Source organism: Pinus tabuliformis, chromosome 3_1 (assembly GCF_031772625.1).
Source record: "Pinus tabuliformis cultivar Carrire ecotype Pingquan chromosome 3_1, CPIR1, whole genome shotgun sequence".
Lineage (NCBI taxonomy): Eukaryota > Viridiplantae > Streptophyta > Pinopsida > Pinales > Pinaceae > Pinus > Pinus tabuliformis.
Genome location: NC_142301.1, coordinates 219,507,438 through 219,535,285, shown reverse-complemented (window position 1 = coordinate 219,535,285; position 27,848 = coordinate 219,507,438). Strand labels below are relative to the sequence as shown.

At 39.3% G+C, this 27,848-nt stretch overlaps 1 protein-coding gene across 4 annotated transcripts in view; it reads right to left on the bottom strand.

Moving 5' to 3' along the window:
- LOC149186580 (ARM repeat superfamily protein) overlaps positions 1 to 27,848 on the bottom strand; it is a 482,448-nt gene that overhangs the window by 365,405 nt on the left and 89,195 nt on the right. For all 4 annotated transcript variants that reach the window (XM_089411041.1, XM_089411042.1, XM_089411043.1 and 1 more), the window contains 2 exons: positions 9,438 to 9,659; positions 9,186 to 9,252 (listed from right to left, as the gene is read on the bottom strand). In XM_089411041.1, coding sequence (XP_089267167.1) covers positions 9,186 to 9,252; positions 9,438 to 9,659 — 289 coding nt within the window. The remainder of the gene's footprint in view (positions 1 to 9,185; positions 9,253 to 9,437; positions 9,660 to 27,848) is intronic.

Genomic DNA, 27,848 nt, shown 5'->3' with positions numbered 1-27,848 from the left:
CATTGAAGATAATCACTTTGGTTTTACCCAAGTTCACAGTTAGATGCCTCCGGGCACAAAAAGCTACGAGAGCATCCAGCTATCTCTGAAGGCCTTCTTGGGAGGAGGCAATAAGGGCAATATCGTCTGCAAAGAGGAGGATGGAAATCAAGACTTGGTGAAGAAGACACCCATCTGTATCCTGGATATGTTCCCAGAGGAAGGACTCAAGCTCATCGATATAGATCCCGAATAAAGTAGGAGAATGGGGGCATCCTTGCTTGACTCTAATGATGCTTCGGATGAAATTCGACATTCCTCCGACTGTGCGGAGACGGCCAAGGACGGCCTCATAAAGGCGCATGATAGTTGTCAGGAGAGTCAAGGAAATTCCAATCTCTCTTAGCCTCTGGAAAATATCTTCCCTCGGGACTGAGTCAAAGGCCTTCCGGAAGTCTACAAAGCAGCAGTACACTTTAGAGGATCGATGCCTAGCCTCCTCGATCACCGCACAAAGTGTAAGGCTGTGGTCGATTGTCTGATGGTTTGGGCAGAAACCTGCTTGGCCCTTAGCCCTGAGTTGTCTCTACTCAAGGAAATGGGAGAGTGTCCTGTGGAGTGTTGTAGCATATAGCTTGGAGAATGTGTGCCTAACCATGATTGTCCTGTAGTTGTTGGGGTCGGAAGTAGGCCCTGACTTGTGGATCGGGTAGATAATGTGGTGTGACCAACCATCCAGAAATCCATCCTGAACCACCTGGTTGGAAAGGTCCACCAGATATCCTACTAGTCAGCGAAGTCCATGCTTGAAGAATTCTGCCTGGAAGCCTTCTTCGTCTGCTGCCCTGCTACTATTCGTGTCCATATTGCCTCTCTGATATCTTTGTCAGAGAAAAGGTGTCAGGAGGTGGTGGGGGGGAAGTAACATGAATCAGAGGCTGCCCAGGAATGTCCTACAACTGGGAGGTGTGAGAGAACATTAAGGCAGGATCAAGGTCGACCAGGGTAGGTGAGCACCGAGAAAGGATGGTCCCCCAGAAATATTTTGGGGAGCGAAGGAGGAGAGTAGAAAGAACCTGTCTCCTATGGACAATGAAAAGGCACTTCTTGCGGCAAAGGAGGTGACAGTAGGCTGAATAGAGGTCTGGGTATGTTGGTAAGGAGTTTCGAAAGGCATGTCGGAGGTCTTGATGCATAGACTTGCATTCCTGGTCATACCATTTATTCATAGGGCAATTTCCCGATTTGCGGGAGGTGGTGGCGGTACGAGTAGAATGGGGAAAGGATTGGAGTGCAGCTTCCCAGATTGCATATGAGAGGCACTGGTATTTGTCCTTGGCGGAGCTGAGAGACGCGAACTAAGACTCCGATGGGAGTGTCTGTCTGAGGATAGAGGAGAAGAGATCAGGGTCAACCTCCTCAAATCGGAAGGTGGTCCTGGGAGGGCTACGGGGAAGAGTAGGCGATGGATTTGGGACGTCAAACTGCAAAGAGAGTGAGAGAAGAGCATGATCTGCGAGAGGGATGGCGGTGATCGAGAAATTTTTGATGTAAGGGAGGAGATCTGGGTTTGCAATAGTGTAGTCAACCACACTTGCCCCACCTCCAAAAGGTTTGTAGGTAAAGAAGTGCGAGGATGGGAAACATGGTAGGCCATTCAAAATTACCAGCTCATGAGATTCTCCCAACTGTAGCAGATATCTCCCATAGGCTATGGTGGGTCCCAAGTGATCCTTGGAGGTCTGGTGCATGCCGATCGTGGTCGGGTCAATCCCCCGAGTGCAAAATATATCCTCCGTCTGGTCGTGCATAGGAGTCCGGAGGTCTTTGGTCCGGGCATTGAAGTCCCCCGTGAGAATGACGTCCCCTACTGCCGAAAACCTAGTGATGTCAGAGTACAGGTCTGTAAAAGGGTCTCCGCCTAAGCTATTGTGAATAGCGTAGGAAGACGAGAGAGGTGGGAAGTAACAGACTGCGACATAAATGTCTCTCGAAGGTGATGTTCTGGCTCTGATCTGAATCCACATAAATCTGGCATACTCATCGATCGCGACCACTGATACTCTGCTCCTGAGGCTATCACGGACGAGGCAAGCAACACCCCTGATCCCCTGACACCTCCTGAACTCCGTGTCTCCTGTCTGCAAACTGCGGTCCACTGGTATCCTGTAATGTCAAGGAGAGGTCAGACTAGGCTCGCATGAATCTCAGTAACCAGGAGGATGTCTGCTGAGCTAAGGGCTTCATAAAGTAGGCCTGGTGAAGACCAGAAGGAGCCATTGCCATTCCAGCAGTGAACGGAGAGATTCGTGCCCTACCTCCTCTCCGCTTGGGCCCGTCATTTGGAGCTACCTGAAGAGGATGCCCATCCTGGCGGGAAGGTATCCCGAATAACTGCCCGAAGGTTTCTAATCACTGCCCATTTCCCTGCCTGTCTTGCTGCTGCAACCTATTCCCTGGCCTATTTCAATTCAGCTACTTGAGCTCTATTGAGGTCTTCATCCAAAAACACTTTATTCGGAAGAGAAAATAACTTTTGTTTGGCTCGGAGTACCCGAAGCGTATCCAAGGAGTCACGGAACTTGAGGAAGAGGGTAGAGTCCTGCCCCATCCAGGCTTTGTCCAAGGTTATGTCTGGTATGTCGAGAGTGTCGCATAGAACCCTGTTCCCCGATTCCATTGGGTCCGCTGAGGGGGGAGGTGTAGGGAGTCCTCTTACCTTAAGATTTAATTCTCTTGCTCGTCGGTTTTTTCCTCCACGAGCTTTGCCTGCACTACTTCCTCCACCACTATGAGCGAAGGGGCCTTGTCCTTTTCTTTGACCACCTGTGCCCATGTGCTGATATGTGATTTCGTTTCCTGTTTAAAGGACATTTGTTAGGATCTAATTTCCTCCTATTTTCTTTTAAGATCTCTGATCTCCACCTGTAAAATCTCGTCAGAATTTTGCCCCGCACTTTGTTCTCGGTATTCCTGTAGTGTTTTTCTGATAGATGTGTTGTCTCCTCTACCAATAAAACTCTGTTTGACAAAGTGTCAATGTCGGCTCACAGCGTGCGATTTTCCGCCTCTAGGTGTTCCATTTTCCTCATAATTTGTCTAATTTGGGATGTCCAGAAAGCAAAATCTGTTTTTAATGCAATATCGTTGGGGTTGTATACATTCTCACCTTTATTGTGGCACTGTTGTAAGTACTTCAGGGGACCTCTGTTGTTGAAATCTTTGGACAGTGACGTTTCGGCTTCCCCGGGGTCCTTCTTGTGTTACTGCTCTGCTACTGCGGTCGTTGAAGTCGGTAGGAATTCACGGCAGATGTCTGATACCTCGTCCACTATTGCTGTGTAAGCCGGTTCCGGGGCATTGTCGAGTCCGTCTCCGGCCCGTATGTTGTGTAGCTTGCGTCCATGGCCGATGGGGGTTGAAGTGGAATTATGATCTTCAGACACGATGATATCCTCTCCAACTACAAGTTCAGATGAGCTAGGCAAGGGTTCACTTTTTGTCTGTAAATCAATGGGCTTTGCAGCCTCCTCAGTTTTATTCGTGAACTCGTTGTGGCTTGTTCTCTTAGTTTGCAAGTCAGTCTCGGTTTTGGAGCAGCAGAGCTTCCCGCAGCCAGTGCACACTAGATTAAGCACAGCTTCAGTCGATTCAGAAAAATTGGTGTCGTCAGTTAGTTCGACATGCTCTTGGGCTTCATGTACGCTTCTTAGCTGGTGCCCGCAGTCCCCACACATTAACGAAAGGCCCGCCATTGTTCTGATATTCAATCACGTGACCTCAGTCGCCATCAACACACGAGAATTACACGAGGGTTTGTCGAGTTTCAAGGCTTTTTGCATTCAATGAGATTTCGAAATTAACCGAAAATGTTAGCCAATTTGATTTTCGAGGTAGATCTGTGGAAAAACTAGCTGCTCGCGAGCGACCAATGCTTGTGACCAAGAAATCTCTGTCCGCACGACCCAACTATGCCTGGCGCGTCCCTTTCCCCGCTGCTTCCTCACACCATTTCTCTCACTGCGTCTTTCGTCACCGTCTACTCCCAGCAGTCCAAACCCGTCCTGCCAGCAATCCAGACCCGTCCCGCTGGTAGACAACACCATAGGCCAGTAGACCTGCCATTTATTCCCAAAAATTCATCCAACTACAAATATTCCCACAAAAATTTATCCTCTCCAAGTGGAAAATAATCAAAAATTCGTGGGTCAAAAAGAAATCAAATTTTGAAGGTCCTCCACCAAGCGAAAAATGGATATTTTAAGAAAATTTAAGCTCTTGGACCTTGGTGATTAAGTCAAAGTCAATTTTTTGAAGAAATTAATCCAAAATATTAATTTTTGAATTAACAAATTGATTTTTAAAATAGATTCGAATTTTTCCTCAAATAAAAATTCGACAATGGAGATTAAAAGATGATAAAGTTATTTTCGATGGTCGAGATTAGTTTGAAGAGGATCAAGCCAACTACCTGATATTTTCCACTTGGAGGGGTTTTCTCTATATAAAGAAGCCATTTAGCTTCTATTTCCCATCTTTGGATGAACTAATTTTGTAACGTGTGTACTGAGTTGTTGCGCTGCTAGGAACATTTTTTATAATAATAGAAAGACTTTGGGGTTCAGTATATGGTGTTCTTCTATCTGTTGATCTATGGTATGTGTTAGCTATGTGTTTATCCTATATTGTGCTAAATAATTTTTAACTGTTATTTCATTTGTCGGTGATAATAACATTCTATCGGTACGAGTTATCATAGGTGATCTAATTCACTATATGAATTAACAAATTATCTTGAGAATTTACAGAGATTTACAAGTGTGCTAGCCCTTGGACTCCAAGTTCACAGACTATGGGGAAGAGCTGCCCTTGTTTGGGCTCTAAGCTTTCATTGTGATGAATTATTTTGCAGAAGGGTTTTGGTCGATCTATTCATCCATAATTTTTATTTCAAAATTCCCAAAAAGAATTATTTGATCTTGGGTTAAGAAGATTTAATTTGCCAATGAGAGCTAATATTTTTATTTTGTAAATATTGTAAATTTGTAAATATTTGTAAATTATTTTCTAACTCTTGTTTTATTTTTGTAGCACTTGGTCTTTTCGGGTTCTTAAAATTCTTGTATATATTTGGGGTTTGGAATTCTTTCATTCATTTGTGCAGATGATAGCTCAAGGGTTTGAACATATGTTGCAGGAAACGCGAGTTTTAGTAGCATACCAGTACCCAGGACAGCCTTAAACGTCAAAAAGGGCTTGAAACATAGCTAAAACATCATCAGTGATACCGTATGATGTTTCGCAATTTTGAAACACCAAACGATACAACCGGCAACATTTCGGTGGAGTTCCAGCCACAACAATCTGAGTTTTGACAGCCAAAAAGAAGCATAAACATTTTTTAGGCCTTTTTTGGCCATCTCAATGAGTGGAGAGACAGCGTGGGCCCCATCTAACACCAAAACACACTAATAAACTAATTTTTATGTGGTTGTTAGCTAAATTTAATAAAAAAAATTACAAATGGAATTCTCTAGAAGATGAGAAGAATAGAATTCTCTAGAAACCTTATGAGCCTCTTCTTTTCTTTAAAAAGGCACTTCATTAACTCATTTCTCACACTTTGTTTTGCAAGAAGAGCTTCCTATAGCAGCAGTAAGGAGTTTATTTGTGTTTTGGAGCGTGGGTAGCAAGAGGAAGGGTGTGGGCAGAAGGAGGAAGAGCGTGGGTAGCAAGAGGAAGGGTGTGGGCAAAAGGAGGAAGAGCGTGGGCAACAGCTAGTTGGGTGAGTTTTCATTTCCTAGTTTAGTATTATTCATGGCTTCTCAAAGTAGTGTTTCAAGTGCCCCTAAATTGGGTGAGTTTTTCATTTTCTATTATTGTAATTTTGCAGCAATCATGGCTTCTCAAAGTTGTGTTTCAAATGCCCCTAAATCCACTCAAGCAAGTAGGCAGTAATAATATTATCCTCTATGGAAGTATGTTACCGAAGTGAAGCAAGTGGGTTCCGATGGTACATGGGAATAGAAGTGCAATTTGTGCAAAAATGAAAAGACCTTCAAGGGCTCTTACACGAGAGTGAAGGCTTGCATTTTGCATGAAGAGATAAAGGGTATTGATGTGTGTGCACATACCAAAAATGCAGAGGTGAGGGCTAAATTCAAGAAAGAGAGCGATGATGCTCAAAGGTTGAAAAATCAAAGAAGCAAAATCGGCATGGGCACTACCAATCCTCGCATGTTTGATAGTGTTGAGCCAAGGATTGTTCAGGAAGCAAGAAAGAGGACGACACTAGAAGAAGCAAAGTTATCAAAGCCATCAACTCTAATTCAAGACAGCAAATTGGTGAAAATGCTTGATAATCAGGGGAGAGAAGAAGTTGAATCAAGAGTGGCAAGGGCCATCTTTGATTCTGGCATCCCCTTTAATGTGGTTCGATCCCCATATCGGCAAGATTTGGTGAGAGTGATTAACAATGCTCCTCAAGGTTACAAGGGCCCAAACTATGAAAAAGTCCGAACAGTTTTGCTGAAGAAAGAGGGGCAACTTCTTGTTGATGTTCTCAAACCAATTCGTAGCTCATGGTGTAGTACAGGGGTTTCTATTATCTCAGATGGCTGGAATGATACAAGACGCAGGGCTTTGATTAATGTCATTGCATCATCACCAAAAGGAGCCATGTTCATCAAAGCAGAAGGTTGTTCTGGTGAGATAAAAGATAGTAAGTTCATTGCTGATAATTTAATTTCTGTTATTGAACAAGTAGGGTCAAAAAATGTGGTGCAAGTTATTACAGATAATGCACCTGTTTGCAAAGCTATTCGTAGCTCATGGTGTAGTACAGGGGTTTCTATTATCTCAGATGGCTAGAATGATACAAGACGCGGGCCTTTGATTAATTTCATTGCATCATCACCAAAAGGAGCCATGTTCATCAAAGCAGAAGACTGTTCAGGTGAGGTAAAGGATAGTAAGTTCATTGTTGATATTTTAATTTTTGTTATTGAACAAGTAGGGTCAAAAAATGTGGTGCAATTTATTACAGATAATGCAACTGTTTGCAAAGTTGTAGGCTTGAGTGTTGAGAGTAGATACAATCACATATTTTGGACAGGCATTGTCCACAATTTGAATCTGATTTTGGAAGAGATTGAAGCAAAAACATAATGGATTAAGGAGGTCACAAGGCAAGCTAGGGAAATTATAAAATTCATCACCAACCACCACTAATCTCAAGCAGTATATCGAGAATACTTCAAATTGGAGTTGTTGAAAGTTGTTGAGACACGTTATGCCTCAAACTTCATCATGTTGCGTCGCCTTGTTGATGCTAAAAATACATTAATGAGTATGGTGGTGGGTCCAACTTGGGCTGAGTGGAGACAGGCAGATTCAGAGAAGGGAAGTAAGGTGAGGAGGGTGGCTATTGAACAAGTAGGGTCAAAAAATGTGGTGCAAGTTATTACAAATAATGCACCGGTTTGCAAAGTTGCAGGCTTGATTGTTGAGAGTAGATACAATCACATATTTTGGACTCTTTGCATTGTCCACAATTTGAATCTGATTTTAGAAGAGACTGAGGCAAAAACAGAATGGATTAAGGAGGTCACAGGGAAGGCTAGGGAGATTATAAAATTCATCACCAACCACCACCAATCTCAAGCAATATATCGAGAATACTCCAAATTGGAGTTGCTGAAAGTTGTTGACGCACGGTATGCCTCAAACTTCATCATGTTGCGTCGCCTTGTTGATGTTAAAAATGCATTAATGAGTATGGTGGTGGGTCCAACTTGGGCTGAGTGGAGACAGGCAGATTCAAAGAAGGGGAGTATGGTGAGAAGGGTGTTGGTTGATGAAGATTGGTGGAGTAAGATTGATTTCTTTCTCAAGTTCACATACCTACATTTGATCTTCTTTGAGTTGCAGAAACAGAGAAACCTTTCTTAGGAAAGGTTTTATTTGGCATGGATACCATGGTTGAAAACAAAAAACTATGGAAATTATTACATAGGAGGCTCCCACTCTTCTTTGTGGATTTTGATTTTTTTGAACAAGTCAGGTCCATTATTGTGACCAGGTGGAATGGATTCAACTCTCCATTGCACACTTTGGCACATGCTCTGAATCCAAAATTTTATGATGAAGAATTCATTGTTGAAAGCAATGGGAAGAGGAAGGCTCCACATAAGGACAAGGAGGTGGCCAATGGAGTGAAGAAAGCCTTTCAGAGGATATTTATAGCTTCTTTATAAACTGATGTAAGACAAGAATTTGCCTGTTTTGCTGCTGGATTAGAGGATTTTACAGACATATCAGCCTTGGATGAGAGGACCATGGACCCAGTTAAGTGGCGGGCTTGTCCTGGGGTAAGTGGTGTTCATTTGCTTGAGTGTGAGTGCTCCAAATGACTTCGACTTCCTTCAATATATAGGCTTCTTGTGGGTCAAATGGGGGTCCTTAGGCCAACTTGATCTTCCTTAGGCTGACATGATGTGGAGGACACATAATTCATATTTGACTTGATACAAAACCTTTTTACATGATCCGAAAGCCCAAGAAGGGTCTCTTCGAATGTACAATGACTCTATAAACTCAATATTAATCCTAGGAGTCCACAATGGGGACTTTGACTAATATAATGATGACCCAAACATGAAACCCATGCTTTAATAAGTCATTGTTACAATAATAAAAATTATTTTCTTTATTCTTTTGACAAGTACATTACATAATGACTCAAGTACATTATTGAAGACCGAACATAGTTACTTTTTCCAACAACATTAATGAAATTTTTTCAACTACTGAAGATGTGAAATGAAAAGTTCATTGAATTAGTTTCAAATGTCCTCCTTCAGTTAAATGCTTCCGAGATTAATTGCATCTGAAATCTGATCCCTGTCTTTTCTACATTCTCAAATTCGAACCATAGCAACCAAGTATGATGGGTCTGTACTTTCTTGCAAGAAATACATGATCTCATGCCACTAGAATAATCAGCATACAAAGCAGGTCAGTTTGAAAAACAAATAAGATATTATAATTGAACCTCCACACTTGATTTATAAGGTACAAAATAACGCAACTAAGAAAATTCAGACTTTTTCCAATCTACAATCGGTGTATTGATTTGAATCATATATTTCTAAGCTAACACAGCAACAGTCGAATTCAGATTCACATGGACCAGAAATTTAACTTACGATACTGAAGAAAAGATTGAACTGCTTGCAACAAGGAAGGGCAGACTTCCTTAACTGGTGGAACCTCCTGTCAAAATATTGCACATAAACAACAAATCTCAATAATTAAAAGCGCTCCTATAGATCCTTCCGTTATAAGATAGCATTCCAAACAAGATCAATAACAAAAGGAACAAACGGAAATGTTGTAACAAATTTCTATCAACCAAGACGAAAAGGACATAGCTTATTAAATGGAGAAAAGTAGCATACTTGAATATTTTTTGCATCACTTTGAAATCCTGAAACAACCATTCTCTGTAGTGTCTTCAAACATAGCATCCATCTCTCACATGTCAACTGTAGTGTTCGTTGATGTTCCACTGGGAATACAGTTCCTATAGGAGATTGAACAATAGCAGAAAATTCTTGAAGAATAGTTTGCACATCAGTACGCCAGTGATGCCATGCATAATCAAAAAGCTGAGAAGTTATCTGCAGCCCAGAGTCAAAAATAGCAAAATAAACATCAAAAAAATTTAAAAAGGAAAACAGCTCAATAACCAATTAGCCTTTATTGTAATATATTTTTACTCACTCAGATAGAACTTCTTATGATGATTATTTTATGCAGTTATGTACAACCAATGTTATTAGAATTGGACCGGTCATCACACCAGTCAACCCAAAAACCTATACTAGACAACCATAAAAAAGGGTCCAGGATATACATAAAATATTTAAATTTTGAAAAAAAAACATATGTATTCATGTGCATCCATGTGAATGCAAACCATTATACACAAATATGCAAAGTTTCTCATGAATATAGCAAGGGTTCATATCACCAAAATAGCATCGAGTACAATCTATCCCTGAACCTAAATACATCACAACAAAGAGGCTCTGAATGTCCTCTAGAGTCCAAAAAGAATCCTGCTGTAACAAATAACTAAATATTATCAAAATCACTGTCTGTATTGGGATCTTCGTCATCAATATCACTTCTAAGCATGAAAATAAGATAGAAAAAGCTTAACATGCCTAACCAGTGATTTCGCTTGAGTGAACAATACATGGAACATAATAGAGAAGGTCAACAATCAATGCTGCCAACATCAAAGTAAATAGAGGGCTTGGTGTTCTTGATGAAATTCCAGTGTCATACCCTCATGCATGAAAGAAGACAGTGGAAACACTGCAATCCTACCAATCCCAAAATCCTGAAAACTGTTAAGTCTGCTAAGTTTTGAATGGGATGTAAAATTCCAATTTCTCCCTATAAAAGCCAATGGGGTTGGAACCACTCTCAAACATCCTAAAACAATTCAAGCCTAAAGATAATGATAAAATTTTACATTCTCCTTTATCTTTCATTTGCATTTTCATCTTATTGACATTCTCCTTTATCTTTCATTTTCATTTTCATCTTATTGTCATTCTCCTTTATCTTTCATATTCATTTTCATCCGATTGACATTCTCCTTCATCTTTCATTTTCATTTTCATAATTTTACCTTAAGAAATTAATATTATTATTAAGTATTCTTAATTTACTAATCATACCAACCAGGCAATTTATTACCTAGCAAATTCTTTGCTGTAAAAATACTTATTACACGGATCCACTGAATAAAAGCACGGCTAGGGTTTTAACAACTACAACAGTGAAAGCAAAATTAAACACCAATCTCACAATCACATACACACAAATATTTTTGCTCTTCAAATGAGTCCTTCATTCAAAACTTACAAGGACTCCCTTCCTACGAAAATGGCCCTCCGAGGAAAATACATACAACAAGAACATGGAATTTATCTCACTAACTCTTGTGCTTCCTTCAGGGTCTCTTGAATCCATCTTGGCTTCCTCTTCCCCAAAGTGGCCTCATCTACTGGTGTGGGTATCTCCCCCTCTGAAGATTGTGACCCTAGATGAGATCAATGTTGCACGAAGCGCCCCCCCCCCCGAAGCTCCGAAGCGCATCCCGTACGGAAGCGCCTAGGAAGCTTCATCGGAAGCGGCGCTTCGGCTTTTTAAGCCACTTCTTGGAATTTCCAAAGCGCCGAACGTAAGCGCCGCTTCCATGCCTCCGAAGCGCACTTCGTACGGCGCTTCGGGCCTCAGAAGCGCAGGCTTCCGTACGCTTCGGCCAAACAGGGCGGGCGCAAGGGAAAAAGACACTCTTTTTTTATTTTATTTTTTTAAGTTATGTTAACTCAGCATTAAGGGGGTGGGTTAGGGTGAGGTTAGAGTGAGATTAAGGTGAGGAATGAAAAGAATAAAGCCCCCATTCATTCCTCATTTTCTCACTTTGAGTTTATGAGAGTTGGAGAAGAGAAGAGAGGAGAGGAGAGGAGAAGAGAGGAAAGGAGAGGAGAAGAGAGGAGAGCTTGGAGGAGTGAAGAAGGAGGAGCTAGGAGAAGGAGGAGGAGCTTGGAGCAAGAGCTTGGAGGACTTCATCTACAAGACCTAAAGAGGTAAGTTCAAACCCCAAACTCCCTTGTTTTTTTGACAATTTTTTTGTATTTTTCTCCTCCCTCTCCTACTCTTTCCCATTGTTTCTACTTGCTCCTTTATTTACAGGTTGTCCACCACCTATATCCATATTCCAAGATGGTGTTCTTTTGGCTTCTATGTATCATTCCACTCTTGGTTTTAATGATGGCAAAGGTGAATAGGAATAGAAGGGAAGAAACAGAAGAGGACAGTGGTGATGGTCCCAATAGGAGTGACCCAATGTATGATGAGGAGGAAGGGTTTGAAGAGGAAGGGGATGAACCTGAAGGGGACACTGAAACACAAGATGGGAAAGCTACATCAACACCCTTGTGGAACTATGTGACCAAACTTGATGGGGGAAAGGGTGGTGGATCTTACAAATTTGTGTGCCCTCATGGCTGTCATGGAGGAAAACCATATTGGGGTTCATATACCCGTCTGAGGAGGCATCTTTGTGGGGCGCTGGACAGTGATGAAAAAAAGGGTCCTGTGGGGGTACAAATTTGCCCAAACATTTCAACTGAAGAAAGAAGAAAATACATCCAAATAGAGATGGTTGCACAACAAAAAACAAGAAACAAAAAACTCATTCTGAATCAAGTGCAACCTCTAAATTTGGTAGTTGCTCATCTCCTCATGGTACTTCTGCAAGCTCTGGAGGTAGAAGAACAATAGGGGATTTCCTTAATGTTGCTGGGAGGGATGATGTGGATGGAAAGATAGTCCGTTTTCTTTGCGCTTGCGGTGTACCATTCAATGTGCTTCGCTCTCCCTATTGGCATGAAATGGTAAAGGCCATCAATGAAGCCCCAAAAGGATACAAGGCCCCCAACTATGAGAAAGCTAGAACAGTGTTATTAGAAAGAGAAAAAGCTAAGGTTCAAAGAGCTTTGACACGTTTTACAAATGAGTGGGTAGATTCTGGGGTATCCATTGTATCAGATGGGTGGACAAATATTAGAAACCAACGTTTGATAAATGTTCTTAGTGTTTCTTCTAGTGGTGTAGTATTTATTGCATGTCATGACTCCTCCTCCATCACTGCATCTACACAAAACATTGCAGATCTCCTATTGAAATCAATCAAAGATGTTGGTCCGAATAATGTGGTTCAAGTGATCACAGATAATGCAGCAAATTGTAAGGCAGCAGGAAAAATTATTGAGCGTACTCATCCACACATCTTTTGGTCTGGGTGCCTGGTTCACACATTGAACCTTTTGATGCATGATATTGTGAAACACAAAGAATGTGGGTGGATTGCTGAGGTTTATAGGAGAGTGAAGCAGCTCATTAAATTCATCACAGGGCATACAAGGGTAAACTACTTCTATGGCACTTACTCCAAGTTGCAATTGCTTAAAATTGCAAAGACAAGATTTGCTAGTTATTACCTCACCTTTAGGCGGCTAGTGAAGGTGAGACAAGCTTTAACTAATCTGGTGTGTGCTGAAACATGGGATGAAATTAACACTGACATAGATGGTGCTAATGCAGTCAAGGACACTGTTCTTGACAGTTACTTTTGGGGACAAGTTAAATATGTTTTGCAATTCACCAAACCAATTTATTACATGATCAAGTTTGCAGATTCAGATCGACCAGTAATTGGGGAGGTGTATGAGCAAATGGATAGCATGTTGGGGCAGATTAAAGACATTGTTGAGCCTAGAGATACCACCTTGTACAATTATATTCGTGTAGAGGTGGAAAACCGATGGGAAATGCTAAATGTTCCATTGCATGCATTAGCATATGTTTTGACACCTAAATACTATCATCTATCATGGCTTTCAACACCAGCACCTGGGGGGGGAAGCAGGAGAAAACCACACCAAGATCAAGAGGTTCACAAAAAATATATGGCTGCATTGAGTAAATTAATCCCTGATAAGGAGGAGGTTGCATTGGTACGGAGACAGGTGAGAAACTATACGCTCAACACTGGTCCATTTGGGAGCATGCATGCAATTAAAGATCGAGAGACTTTTTCTGCTCTTGAGTGGTGGAACATGCATGGAGGGGGTACTCCACTTCTACAGAGTTTGGCATTGCGAGTGCTATCACAGGTGGTAAACACTTCTTCTGCAGAGAGGTGTTGGAGCTCTTATTCTTTCATCCACAGTGTTAAAAGGAACAGGTTGAATTTAGACCGGGCAGAGAACTTGGTTTATGTTCATTACAACTTGCGATTGTTGTCCCATTACTGTGAAGATGCAAAGTCTAATAAAGACTTGTTGATTTGGGACAAGAATCCAGAGGAGCCCAATTTGGAGGATGGAGTGTTGCGATTAGAGCAATTAGAGGATGCTCTTATCTAGGTATGTCCATTGTGGTATGAATTTTCCAATTTTCCCTTATAAAGCATTTCTCTAATTCATGTTTTTAATTTTTTTGTTAACTAGTGTTTTTTTTTTGCATGAATTTTTTGAGCGATTCTAGGATCATGATGACCGTGTTGATATGCCACCCCTACCCCCATCTGGTTCCTAGGTTCCATGGTTCAACACCAACAGCAGGGGGTTCTTCTTCATCAGTTTTAGTGCCACGACTTCCACAGGCACCATCTTCTTCATTGCCACCACGTGGAGGCCCGCCACCACGTTCTATTCGTGGTGGAAGGAGGAGAGATTAGTAGATATATTCACAATCTACTACTTTTTGTCATAGATTACTCATTAGACTTGTAGACTTGTGAATTTGAATTTTGAACCTCTTTGGCTTGGCGGTGACCAAGTGACATATTTTGTAAACATTATTATTTGAATTTTGGACATGACAAATGTTGACAGTTGCTCACTTGCTAGATAAATCATAATATGCTCTATGTTTTATGTTTTATAATATGCTTGAATGTTTTATGTTTTATAATATGCTTAAAAATTTGATGTATGTTTGTAATAGCTAGAATATAGATGATTGTTGTACATACTAGTAACTACAATGGAATCATGGATGCCATATCTATCTTGATTTATGCAAAAATATGCATGTTTTCATGTCTTCTACAATTAATTTGGTATTTGGGATGTTTGTTTTGAGTATAAATGCAAAAAAATAAAAATATATATATATATAGCAGACGCTTCTGCGGACGCTTCGCTTCCTAGATTTTTGGAAAATGACGCTTCGGCGTCCCCGCTTCCAAAAAACGCTTCTGCTTCGCTCCCGCTTCGTGCAACATTGGATGAGATGCATGTTATGAATATAATAAATAAAGTAATAAATAATTAAGGATAAATAAACAATTAAAACATTAATAGATAATAATTAATTACTAAAGTTCAACACGTGACTTTTCAACTCTCGCGACTAGGCAGCCTATTTTAGTACATCGTCACGAGAGAATGTAATCAGCATTCATTTATCATTCAATAATAAAATATTTATATATTCGCTACAGTTGTATGCGTCTTGCTACAATGGTATCAAAGCCATTTGACCCTCTTCCCAAGCCGTTGCACAATTTGTATTGTTTTCACTGCATACAATCTTTTGGTTCTCTTGAATACATTTTTTTACATCCTCCCCCAACACCATCATCCCCTCCCACTGTCGTTACTTTTTCCTCTATACGCCCATTCTAACCGTGTCCCCCAGCCACTATGTCATTCTATCACAAATCAGCAAATCGGTATCCCCGCTACAACCCTGACTTGATCCTATGCCTGCCCTCTGTACGCCCATTTTAACCCTGTTCCCAGCCACTATGTCATTCCATCACAAATCAGTGTTTTGTCTCCCCGCCACAACCCTGACTCGATCTGACGCTTGTGTTGTAACTCCTCTCTGACCACGTCACTCTTGTCTCTAGTTGTATCCTATCCTATCCATTTATACTTTCCAACAGATGCCCTATCAAATGCCTCCCACTATTGAAATTTCTAAGTTTGACACGTTAGAAATCCCTACTACATTATCTGGCTTATTTCTCCTACTTGTTTATTCCATTAACAAGGTATTTATACATATAAGTACTGAAAATAAACACAAATGCAGCGTTAACTCATATACAGATCAACAACTGAAATACTGAGACAAATACACAAGGGACACCTTTATTTTTGGACAATTGTCCCCAGAAAAACTCAATGCGGGAAAATCGTTGCAGCAGTTCTAAGGGTTTTATTATTATGCAAATTCTTCAGTACAACCAGGGTGCTGAAATGGCTCACCCAACAGAGATTGTTACACAGCAGTAATACCTCTTCTCAGAGACAAATATTCAGCCTCTCAGCTCTAGTCTGCCCCACAAAAATCCTTCCGGCACTTGCTCTTGGCTCTGTGTCAGCCCTGCTCACTTCAGATCAACCCCTGAAGCCTCTGCGTCAACCCTTTGGCCCTCTACGTCAACTCTCTGGTCCTCTGCATCAGCTCTCTGGCCTTCTACGTCACCCATACAAGCCCCTCAGCCTCTACGCAGTCTCTAGCTACCTCCGCGTAGCTTCTGTTGCCTCTGCGTAGCTCTAGCTGCCTCTGCATCAGCCTCTTCGGTCTCTGCGCTGACACTTTGGCACTATCCTTGCCTCTCTGCTATGTACTCATTGCCCCTCGTTGTAACAGATCACTTGTTAGAACTTTTTCAGCAAGCCCCACTCCAAAAAATCGAACAGACTGATCAATCTTGGTGTATCTCCAACTGACCCTCAAGCCTCCTCTTATACTTTTCTTGTTGAGTCTTCAACAGCTGAGATTAAGTCTCTCAGCTGAGATTAGATTTGGCTTGATCCATGTCATTTAGAACCTTCTCACCCAATTTTATATTAATACATATTAATATTTTAATTTTCCTATGTTTAGACTTAGGAACCCCATTAAAAATATTAATTATTTTAATATCTCTCTAACCGGGTGGAATTTCCCCAAGCCATTTCTGGGTCTTGGAGATCACATGTGCTTTAGTCTCTCCACCAATTTTCATGGCTAAAGCACATCCGATGCTACCACAAATCAACACCCACACCTTGTCCCCCCCTTCACAAACATTCGCAATTTGTCAACGCTGCCATTAGTTCCTTGTTCCCTGGCCCCCTTTCGCTGACGTCAGTGATTCAAGCTTGTTGTAACCTATCCCTTAGGTGACGTCACCGTACAAATAAGTTTTATAACATAGTTTATAATATAGTATAGTAAAAAAAATTGTGGTATATTAGTTTTATAATAGAGTTTGTAATATAGCATTTATAATATAATTTAGTATATAGTACTTATAATATAGTTTAGAATAAGTTTTACAATATAGTTTATAATATATTATAGTAAAAAAAATATAGTGTATATATATATATATATATATATATATATATATATATATTAATTAATTAAAAAAAAAGAGATAAAGTGGGTTTTTCCAAGAATAATAAAACCAAACCCAAAATGCGGAACAACAATGAGCTACAAGCGGACACAAATAGATAACCAGATGAACTCGATCACATATGCCATCGTCTCAGCGACGTTGAAAAGCAGCGAACAGAGTTGAGAGAAAGACAAGGAGATAATTGAAACTCAAGAAATTAGCTGTAGATATTAGTAAAATAGACAATATTGAAAAAACATTACAAGGATTATGGTACCAAGGAAGCAAAGATTATGATTATCATCGGCAAGCCATCTTAAAATTGAGAAAGGAAGACAAACAAGAAATAACTCTTAAACTTAAGGAATAAGGTGAAAAATGGATTAGCTAATAGAAAAGGTGAATTCATTTTTTGTACATGTTGTAAACTCTCAAGGACCAATACAAAGTAGTCCCAGATCTCAAAATAAGGAAGATCATCCAAATCATGTGATTCTGCAAATACACTTCACAGGCAGTCAGCACAATACGAAATTTCCAAAAAAGGACTATTAATGAATTAAAAAAGACCTACCCAAATATGATAGTATAGCCCACAGGGGAGTTGTTGTTTGGGTCAATAAAATGGAAGGCATTTTCGAATCAAACCCACCATTAGGTGAACGTGAGAAAATCATGACAACATCTAATAATTTCGAAGGAGAAACATATGATTGGTTCCTATGGTGGCCAGCAAATGTGATGCTCGTTCTTTTTGGTGGTAGAATTCCGCAGATGCATTGCTAAAAAAATTCTATGATGAAGAAGAAGATGATGTATACAACAAAATTGTATATCTCGAGCAGAAGTGAACTATAAGCGACTACACACACGAATAGGAAGTATTGGCGACACGACAAAGGGGATTCACTGAAGAACAACTACTCAAAATGTATATATGTGGAGTAAAGAATTATATTCGTGCTAAAATAAAACCATGGAAACATAACACTATCGAAGATGCTAGATATGTAGCAAGGCTCATTAAACAAAACAATAATAAGTCATCACTCACAAGTCTCGAGAAATCAAGAAAATATTCAAATGAAAAATCAAATAACAAAAATTCAAATAAATATAACAAGCATATACAACCCAAATTATGAGATGGTGACCACTACCCAAATCCAGAGAAAAAGAGGGAAAACAAATGCCGTAAATGTGGATACAAATACGCATTCAAAAATAAATCAAACACAAAGAAACTCTACATTTGTGAAGCTGAACATGAGGACTCAGCTAGCAGTGATTCGAATGAAGAGACTAACGAGGAAGTTAAAGCCCCAAGTACATAAGCTGAAGAAGAAGCCATGCCTAGGATTTTTGTCGTTGCGATCACAAAAATAGCGCAGCCATAGACCTTAAAATTAAAAAGACATCGATAAATAATAAATATAATAATAATAAAAACATGTTACTATGTTAGTAGACACAAGAAGCACTCATAATTTATAGATGTAAAATTTGCAAGAAAACTAAATCTATTTGTGTACCCAACAACAAATATAAGAGTAATGGTCGCAGATGGCAAAAGAAAAGATGGAGTTGGAAAATGTCACAAGGCTAAATATCAATTAGATGACTATGAGTTGGAGTCTAGTTTCTTCATTGTACCCCTGTGAGGAGTAGACGTTGTTTTGGGAATCCAATGGCTAGAAACATTGGGAACGTACTCTGCAAATCACCAGAAACAATTTATTAAATTCAAATGGGCTGGTAGAAGATATAAATTGTTCGGTTTCCAAACTCAAATTGTATCCTCACAACAAATGAAAAAACTCATTCAGAAGGAAGAACCAGTGTATATTGCACAATGCCAACAAATAGAATTATTAACTACAAATATAGTTCAATCACAACACCTAGAGATTGCAAATTTAGTCCAAAGGTATAACAAAGTATTTAAGGAATTGCCTATTATCGAAGTTGAACTAGATGCAGTGCCAGTTAATATCAAATCATACAGATATCCTCGTCATCACAAAACAGAGATAGACTAATCCAAGATCCGTTAAAATGTGGGGTTATTACAACAAGCATAAGCCCATATGCGGCCCTGGTAGTATTGTTTCAAAAGAAGGATGGATCTTCTAGACTATGTATATACTATAAACTATCGAGGGTTAAACAAAATAACTATTAGAAACAAATTCCCCATTCCATTCATAGCTGAGTTGTTATACAAACTCCACAAAGCAAAGTACTTCTCAGAGTTAGATCTGAAGTCAGTTTATTTCAGATACAAGTAATGCTAGAACATTGATTTCAGAAATCATGGACATTATGAATTCAAAGTGATGACATTCAAATTAACAAATGCCCTAGCTACATTTCAAGCAACTATGAATGAGCTTTTTTGCCCATACTTATGAAAGCTTATATTATTTTTATTTGATGATATCCTTCTCTACAGCAAGACATGGGGAAAACACCTTAAGCATCTGGAGGATGTACTTTCTTTAATGAAAAAAAATCAATTCTATGCAAAATTATTGAAGTGTACTTTTGGTGAAAAGGAAGTCAAATACCTCGGACACATCATATCCAAGGAAGGAGTCAAGGTAGACCCCAGTAAAATCAAGGCAATCAAAGAATGGCCAAAACCAAAAAAATATATCAAAACAAACAATATTTCTAGGATTAACAAGATATTATAGAAAATTTATCAAAAACTATGCACATTTGGCTACACCTCTACCAAACTTGTTCACAAAAAAAGCCTTTCAATGGGATAGATTGACCAAATATGCACATTTAATGGCAGTTAAGAAGATGGATTCAACCAAACAAATTGCAGAAGTTTTCTGCAAAAACATCTATAAATTGCATGGGCTCCCCAAAGTCATTAACAATGGGGAAATAAAATTTAAAGGGAATTTCTAGAAGGATTTTGTAACCTGGATGGAATATCCCTTAATATGAGTTCATCATATTATCCACAAACAAACAGACAGAAATAGTGAACAAATGTTTAGAAATGAATTTGCATTGTTTTATAACAAATAAGCAAAATAAATGGTCTTAATGGGTACTGTAGAAATTATCACTGTAGATTAATATGATTATGAAAAATGTACTAAAGCAAAATACTTAATCTACTTCTACAATCAAACTTGCAGAAGCTTAAACGATTTGAGCAAGATCAAACGGAACACATATAACAGAGAAGAAGATTCAATCACACATGAAACACAGAAGAATACTCTGGGGAAAGCCTTAGCTAAAAACCCCGCTATTTGTATTATCATACAAGTGGAAATATCTCAGGATTACACAAAGCTTTAGCTCTCAAGCTATCCAGCTCTCAACACAATCCCTCACCGTTGCTCATAGACAGAATAGACAACACATATGCCTTCCTTCGGTCCTCCAAGCCTCCTATTTCCTTGCGTAGTTTCTCCTGGGTCCTCCAGCTGCCACCTGTGTGATTCTCACCTCACACACTGCTTTGACCTCTGTAGTAGCTATGCAATCCTCAAGGAATGAATTCCTTCTGCATGCAAGAGATATTCTCATAGGAATATTCTAGCAACTGATAGTACATTGTCCCTGCCTTTAATCTCAACTAGTTCTTTGTCTGAACTGACATGCATTGGTTATTTATGAGAGAATATTCAGTTATCTGGAGAACACTAGTTGCATGCATGCATGCATTAACTGACTGAACTCACAATTAGTTCCACAAACTGTTTGGAACTAATTTAACTGGACTTAACTCAGTTAACTGAGCTAACTAATTACAACTCAAATACAACTCATCATTATCCCCTTAATTAAGGGATAACTTCCTCAATCAAAGGGATAACTGTTGCATGTCTTCACAAAGACTTCATGTTTGATTTTCACCAACTAATTAACTCAAGATGAATTAATTAATTATTTTTCAAACAGCTGGTGAGACTAAATTCGAATTTTAATTCTCAATTTTAATTCAAGGACAAATTAAAATTGGAATATATCCTGAAATGCTATCTATAGCAATGCTATTTTTAGCATTTCTATTTTTAGCCTTTCTTGTTGCTATTTTCAACAGGTACAACTAGCCGAATGGTGGTACAACTCTACCTACCATACATTAGCTAAAATGACTCCTTCTCAAGATTTATATGGACATGAAGCACCAAAATGGAAAGAATTTGCATTGAGTTACTCTAAGGTTCAAGCAGAGAAGAATCAATAAGAAGAAAATCAAAAGATCATAAAAATAATAAAAGAAAATTTAACAACAGCTAGAAATTGAATGAAACAACCAGCGCAGCACACAGATCAAAGAGAGAATTCAAAGAAGGCGATTGGGTATTTGTAAGGATTCAACCCTACAAACAATTATCTCTTAAGCAATAAGGAAAGAACAAGTTGGCTCCAAAATTTTATGGACCTTTTCAAATAATAATAAAAAATAGTGAAGTCGCTTATGGTTTGAAATTACTAGATAATTATCGGATCCATAATGTGTTCCGTGTATCATGTCTTAAAAAATGCTAGGACAAAATCAATCAGTTCAAACAGAAATACCCGAAGTTGATGACGAAGGAAGAATCATTTTTGAACCAAAAGACGTTCTTACTACCAGGGAAAAAGTATTACGTTCTAAAACCATTAAAGAATATCTCTTTAAATGGAAAAAACTTCCAGAAGAAGATTCTTCATGGAAAACATGAAAAGTTTCAACAATAGCACCTATCATCCCCCTTGCTTCAAGGACAAAGCATTTCTAAGGGGGTGGCAATGTTATGAATATAATAAATAAAGTAATATATAATTAATCATAAATAAACAATTTAAACATTAATAATTAATAATTAATTATTAAAGGTCAATTAACATGACTATTCAACTCTCATAACTAGTCAATGCCTATTTACGTACACCGTCATGAGAGAATGATATCATTCATTTACCATTCAATAATAAAATATTTATATATTCACTAGACTTATGTGTCCTACTACAATGCACCTGTGTTAGATGGTGAACCTGTACATTGTGAACCCATACTCAATCGCCCAGTCACCTGCGTACTAGTCAATCCTAAACCCTGTGATCCTCCTAATCCCTGTGGTCTTGAGCCTCGTGGTCCATTATTCTGTGGTGAAATCCCCTACTATAGAGTCTATTGCTCTACCTAATCCAATTTTTGTGACCTCCTCGAGCCTCTATCCACCTCAAATCTCACATCCCACCTCATAACAAACTTCCTTTATGCATACCCTTCTCAAAATACCCTTCTCAGCTATGGGTTCTATCTTTTTCCTCTTCTCCTCAAAAACATGTGAATAAGTTAGGCACCCAGAAATTTTGAAGTGCCCAACCTCATGCTTCTTCACCAAAAAAGTCTCCTTAGGACACTTGCTCCCCAACACTTTGTGTGGACTCTTTCTATAAATACACTACAATGTTACATGCCTTTGCCCAAAGAAAGAAGGATAGGCTCTAAACATGCAACATAATTATAGCTTCCCCAACAATTGCCCCCTTCTTCCTCTCTGCAACCCATTTTTGTTGTGGGTTGTAAGGAACAATCAACTCCTTCTTGACGCCTGCTCTTGCACAAAATTCCTCGAGCTCCTTGGAGGTATAATTGCCCCCATTGTCAGACCTCAAGACCTAGTTCTTTACAAGAGAGTTAAAATCTTAGAACCTCTTGAAGACCTCACCTTTGGCCTTCATGAAGAAAATCCAAGTCTTTCTGCATAAGTCACCAATAAAAGTGACATAATACGCAAATCTGCTCAATCATACCAAAGACATAGGACCACAAACATCCAAATGAACTAAGTCAAGTATCCTAGCTACCCTACTATCACTGCTTGGAAAAACAATCTTGGTGTACTTTCCCAAAGCACACCCCCTACACACATCCTGGTGCTCAATATTGAAATCTAGCACTCCTATAACAATCTCCCTCAATATCCTCAGAGCCCCATGGAGCAAGTGGGCCATCCTCCCATGCCACAACTCGCATAAAACACTATTGTTGGTAGTCAAAACTAATGATCTAGTAGGCTAAAAAATGAACCTGTATAACTTCCCATGGCAAACTCCAATCACTTTGGTCGAAGTGATATTAGATCCCTTCGGATATATAAGAACCTGCCCACCATAGAATACAACCTCATATCCTTTGTCCTCAATAGTGGACACTGAAAACGGGTTCTTCTTCAACCCTAGAAGATATAGGACTTCTATCACATTCAAGGGAGGTTGTGACTCCCTCTGAAAGGATACAATCCCAACAACAACTACCCTGATTGTAGATTCATCACCCAACACTACCTTCATATCCTCATCCCTCTCAGCGAGACATGTAAAATGCTCCCTGACACCTATCATTTGACGTGAGACTCCATTGTCGATGTACCATATGCTAGAAGGCATGTCACTAGTGGTAAGACTCACCAACAACAAGAACCCCTTCTCAAACTTGGTGGAAAACTCATCCACCTCTGCTGAAGCTACAACTTTCTTCTCTCATTTTCTGTTAGGACATGTAACTGCATATTGCCCCATCTTCTGACAAGCAAAGCATCTTACTTTGCTCATTACCTTCTCCTTCCCCTTCTCGTTTTGCTTACCCTGCTACTTGGTCCCACTCGTGGACCCCTTCTTGGACTTCTTCGTGCCCTTTTCTGCAAAGCAACATTCTCCCCATCATCCCCACAATGCTAGCTGCCACTCTTGGCATTTCGTCATATTTCCTCTTGCATGAAATCGTCCCACATTCCCCCAATCTGGAAGATGCTCACTGGCCACAATCCCATCAATGAGACATCCCACTTCTTTGAGAAACCACTCAAAGCAGCCCTAACCAATTGTTGGTCTGGAATAGTCTCTCCCGCCACAGCCAACTCATAGTGATTTTAGTGAGGTATGATGCAACAGCGTCGGTCTTGGTCATTTTGGAACTTCTTAATTGTTCCCACAACACCATTTTCCTATTCTAATTGGTACTATGGTAAAGTATTGTTGAGGACTCCTACATCTCAAAAGCATACTTCTTTCCTAACACATGGGGAATGAGGTGATCCTTTATGGCATCCAGGATAAGCCTCTTTGCCTTGACATTCAGCTTGTTGAAATCAATAAGTTGTATTGGGCCAGTGGGTAATGTCATTGTCTTCTCAACAATGTTCCACAACTCAAATTCTGTAAGCACCAAGACAATCCTCTCCTTCCATGGACTAAAATTTTCAGCCTCATTCAACATGTCCTCAAACCTCAAACCTGTGGCATTTGACCTCCTAAACCCAACAAAAAAGTCTAACTCTGAACAAAGGTAACACTGCTCCCTCTCAACACTTATCTCTGTGTATACTACTTGTTTAGCTTGTTATTTTGTTCATTGTATCAGCTCTTTACTCCACTTGGCTCTAATACCATGTAGAAATATGGTGTGTAGCCCCACCCTAATTTCAAGTTTAGTGGTTCCTCGTCATTTTTAATGTCCAACCCACATTTAATATGATACTGTCATAAACATGAATATTTTCCCATATTGAAAAACATAGAATCTACTTCTACTTTTTTACATTTGTTGAGATAAAACACAAGCTTTCAGACAAAAAATTGACAATTATTTTTGGTCAACTAACCCTAGAATAATCCCCAAGGAAAACCAGTGAGAGAGGAGGAATTTTTTTTCTCAGAGAATAATTTACAGCAGTAAAAATTTCCAGCAAAATCACACAAACTTATCTCAATTTGTATGCCAAACTCTTTGGAAATCGTGTTGTACTTTTCTCCTTAGATTTTGGTGCCAAATCAGCTGTGAAATGTATGCAGACAAGCCCTCGAAATTCATGCCATAGCCCTCAACATTCGTGCCTGTATTATGTTTTACGAATAGCACAATAAATGCATTGTACTTGCCTCGAATTCTGTGCCTACTTCCTAGAAATTTGTGTCAACTGCTTCAAAAACTGTGCTGTACCTACCATATGATTTCTCCCTTGGAATTCATTCCCTTTGTTGTAAGTTTTCGTCCTTGAAATCTGCACCCTCGCCTTTTCTCCAAAACTCATTGAGAAAATGAATTGGTGTCTCTTTCCCCTTCTTGACCTTTTTCTTCTAATAAGCAAACCCTAAGATCCAATGGTTGAGATTTGATCTTAGCCGTTGAGATCGATTGAAATTCTATGGCATGTGCAGTAGAATAGAATTTTCTCATCTGACCATTACATCCTAATGATTGTCAAACAGTGTTTCTTATGCCACTGATATCATTGAATAATTTAACACACAAAATCTCAACTATAAAAGCAGTGGAAACAAGAAAGATCGTAGAAATACAACCATGCAGAGCAAACACAATATTTTTACCTTGGGAAACCAAACCTTGTGAGAACACCCAACAATCTTTTTCTTGAGAAGAAATTGTCTTTCCAACAAGGTTTACAAATCAGAGTTTGTCTAGAAATCTAGGCCAACTTTACAACTCAAAAATACCAGTCAAACCTAGCCAAACAGTTGTTAGTCAATGTTGGTCAAAGCAGACAAAAAACAGTCAACACTGGTCAAACTTTTAGACTACGGTCAACTATTTACACGTGTGACTGCAGTCAAATCTAGTCAAACTGAAATCAACTCTCCCCATGTGCAGCTGTGATTAAAGCTAGTCAAACTGCAGTCAAATCTTGTCAAAGTGGCTTTGTCAAACTCGTCCTTTTCACACATGTGGCCTCAAACAAAGAGATAGTAATGATGAAGAAAAGATAAAAGATGATCTCCAGCAATATATTTCTCCTTAGCCAAATTTCTCGTCCACTAGAAAAGACCAATTGAGCTTGCTATGTTGTGTTGGACAAAGTTGTCATTGATGTCATTATTGTAGATGATGAACCCTAGCCTCATGGAAACCCTAACTCTAACACTAGCATTGTTCTTCATGGAAACCCTAACTCTAACCCTAACGTTGTTGTTACCCTAATCCTAAATAAATTTAATAAATAAACTAAGTTTCTAAACCCTAATCCTAATCCTATTCGCATATTACAAACACCTCGAACATATTTTAATGAATTGCCATATAATAAAAACCTTAACAAATGATATAAAACACTTTACAAATTATGTATTCCCATACACTCTTACTTATGCTTTATTACAAACTACGCCCATTGGGCATGCACTGCACGATTTGTTTGATATATATTACACGCATTAATTAAATCGTTGGGCATACATTACGTTTGGCATACATTAATTAAATAATTTGTTTGGCATACATTACATTCCCATACGCTCACATACATAAAATTAATTCGGTTGGCATACATTATGCTCCCATACATCAAACAATTTGTTTGGCATACACACACCAATTCCATATGCTTAGGTTGAATCCAACAAACGTGTCTCCTCGAAACCTTATGACGGCCCTATGCAAAACAATGCAATGGTCCAAATGTGTATATATCAACACAGATCGTTCAGTGAAAAATGGGGGATACATCAAGGCCCTCTGCGACGAGTCACTTCCTGTTGACATCAGCTCAAAATCTAGGAAGTTAACTTAGAAACTCTTCCTTCAATACCTTGGGACTTATATACATCCATGGCAAGCTTCCTCGCCCTCGCGACAAGTTTTCATCATTGCCCTTCGACCAAAATATTCTGTGTGGTGTTAGACTTCAACTCATTCATTCACACCATACGGATTGTACAGTTGTACCTTGAGAGCCATTAACATCATCAGTGGTTTCTCTAGCATTTGTTAACGGCTTACATCATTGGTCGGTAATTAGATGGTGGCTGCCATGTTCGACTTCAGCTCCTTTATTTGCATGGCTAGACTCATACGTTGGGTGATCGAATGAACAAGATGGAAGACCCTAGATCTAGTTCCATCCATTCGAGTTGTGCTTTCAGGGTTAATCCAAGATTACAAAGCATGAAGGCTATGATCACATAGACAGTCATCCAATCATGGATCCACACTTTGACATCAATGGATGCCACTTTCTTATCATTGTACATGTAATGTTAGCTTATGTGTTGAGCATGGGTATGCCTCCCCCAGCAAAGATATCATGATGAAAATGTATTGTAACAGATAATGGTCTCGACCAATTGGTCTTGATCCGCACTTGTCACAAGGTAAAGCACTTCAGTCATCAGCCACAATTTGTGACTTTGCGCTTTAAGGGGCAATCTATTATAGGCCATTTTGTTGCATCTTGTCAATAGGCCAACAAACCAGATCAATAACCATCCATGAACATATTATCATCATCCCTACACAAAGCCCTAAGCATGACCTTTCCAAATAACTGAGTTTCTGAGTCTAACTGCCAAAAACCAGAGCTTTTAAGCCCCAACGCACCTTGCCCCTTTAGAGACCTATGTTTAGTAGCAGGTTGCTCCTTTCTGCACTAGCGCTGATCAGCAGCAACATGCTCCTTGTTGGGGGTGCAGTGATTCTAGAAATTCAGGGAAATTAAAAAGAATCTCGATGCTTCCTCTTTCAGAAGCTTCTAGGGGTTGTTTTAACTATTTACCTTAAATAAGAAGCTCGAATCCTATCTGATCCTTGTTGAAATTTGGTACCGGAGGACAGGTGGTTCCCTAAGGCTTTGATCTTTGGCCTAGGGAAAAGTGTCCAAAAGAATTTAATTTTTCTCCTAAAGTAACTTTATAATTTTTTATAAAGTTAAATCTAATTTGAAAGTGACTTTAAGTGATAAAGTTACTAAGTCTAATTTTAAAGTGACTTTTATAAAGTCAATGAAAAAATTAGAAAAGAAAAGTGACTTTGGAAATAAATGACTAAGTGGGTCTTTATTAAAGTGGGGTGAATTAAAAAAATAGAAAGTGAGATTTAAATGAGCATTTAATCTCAGCCATT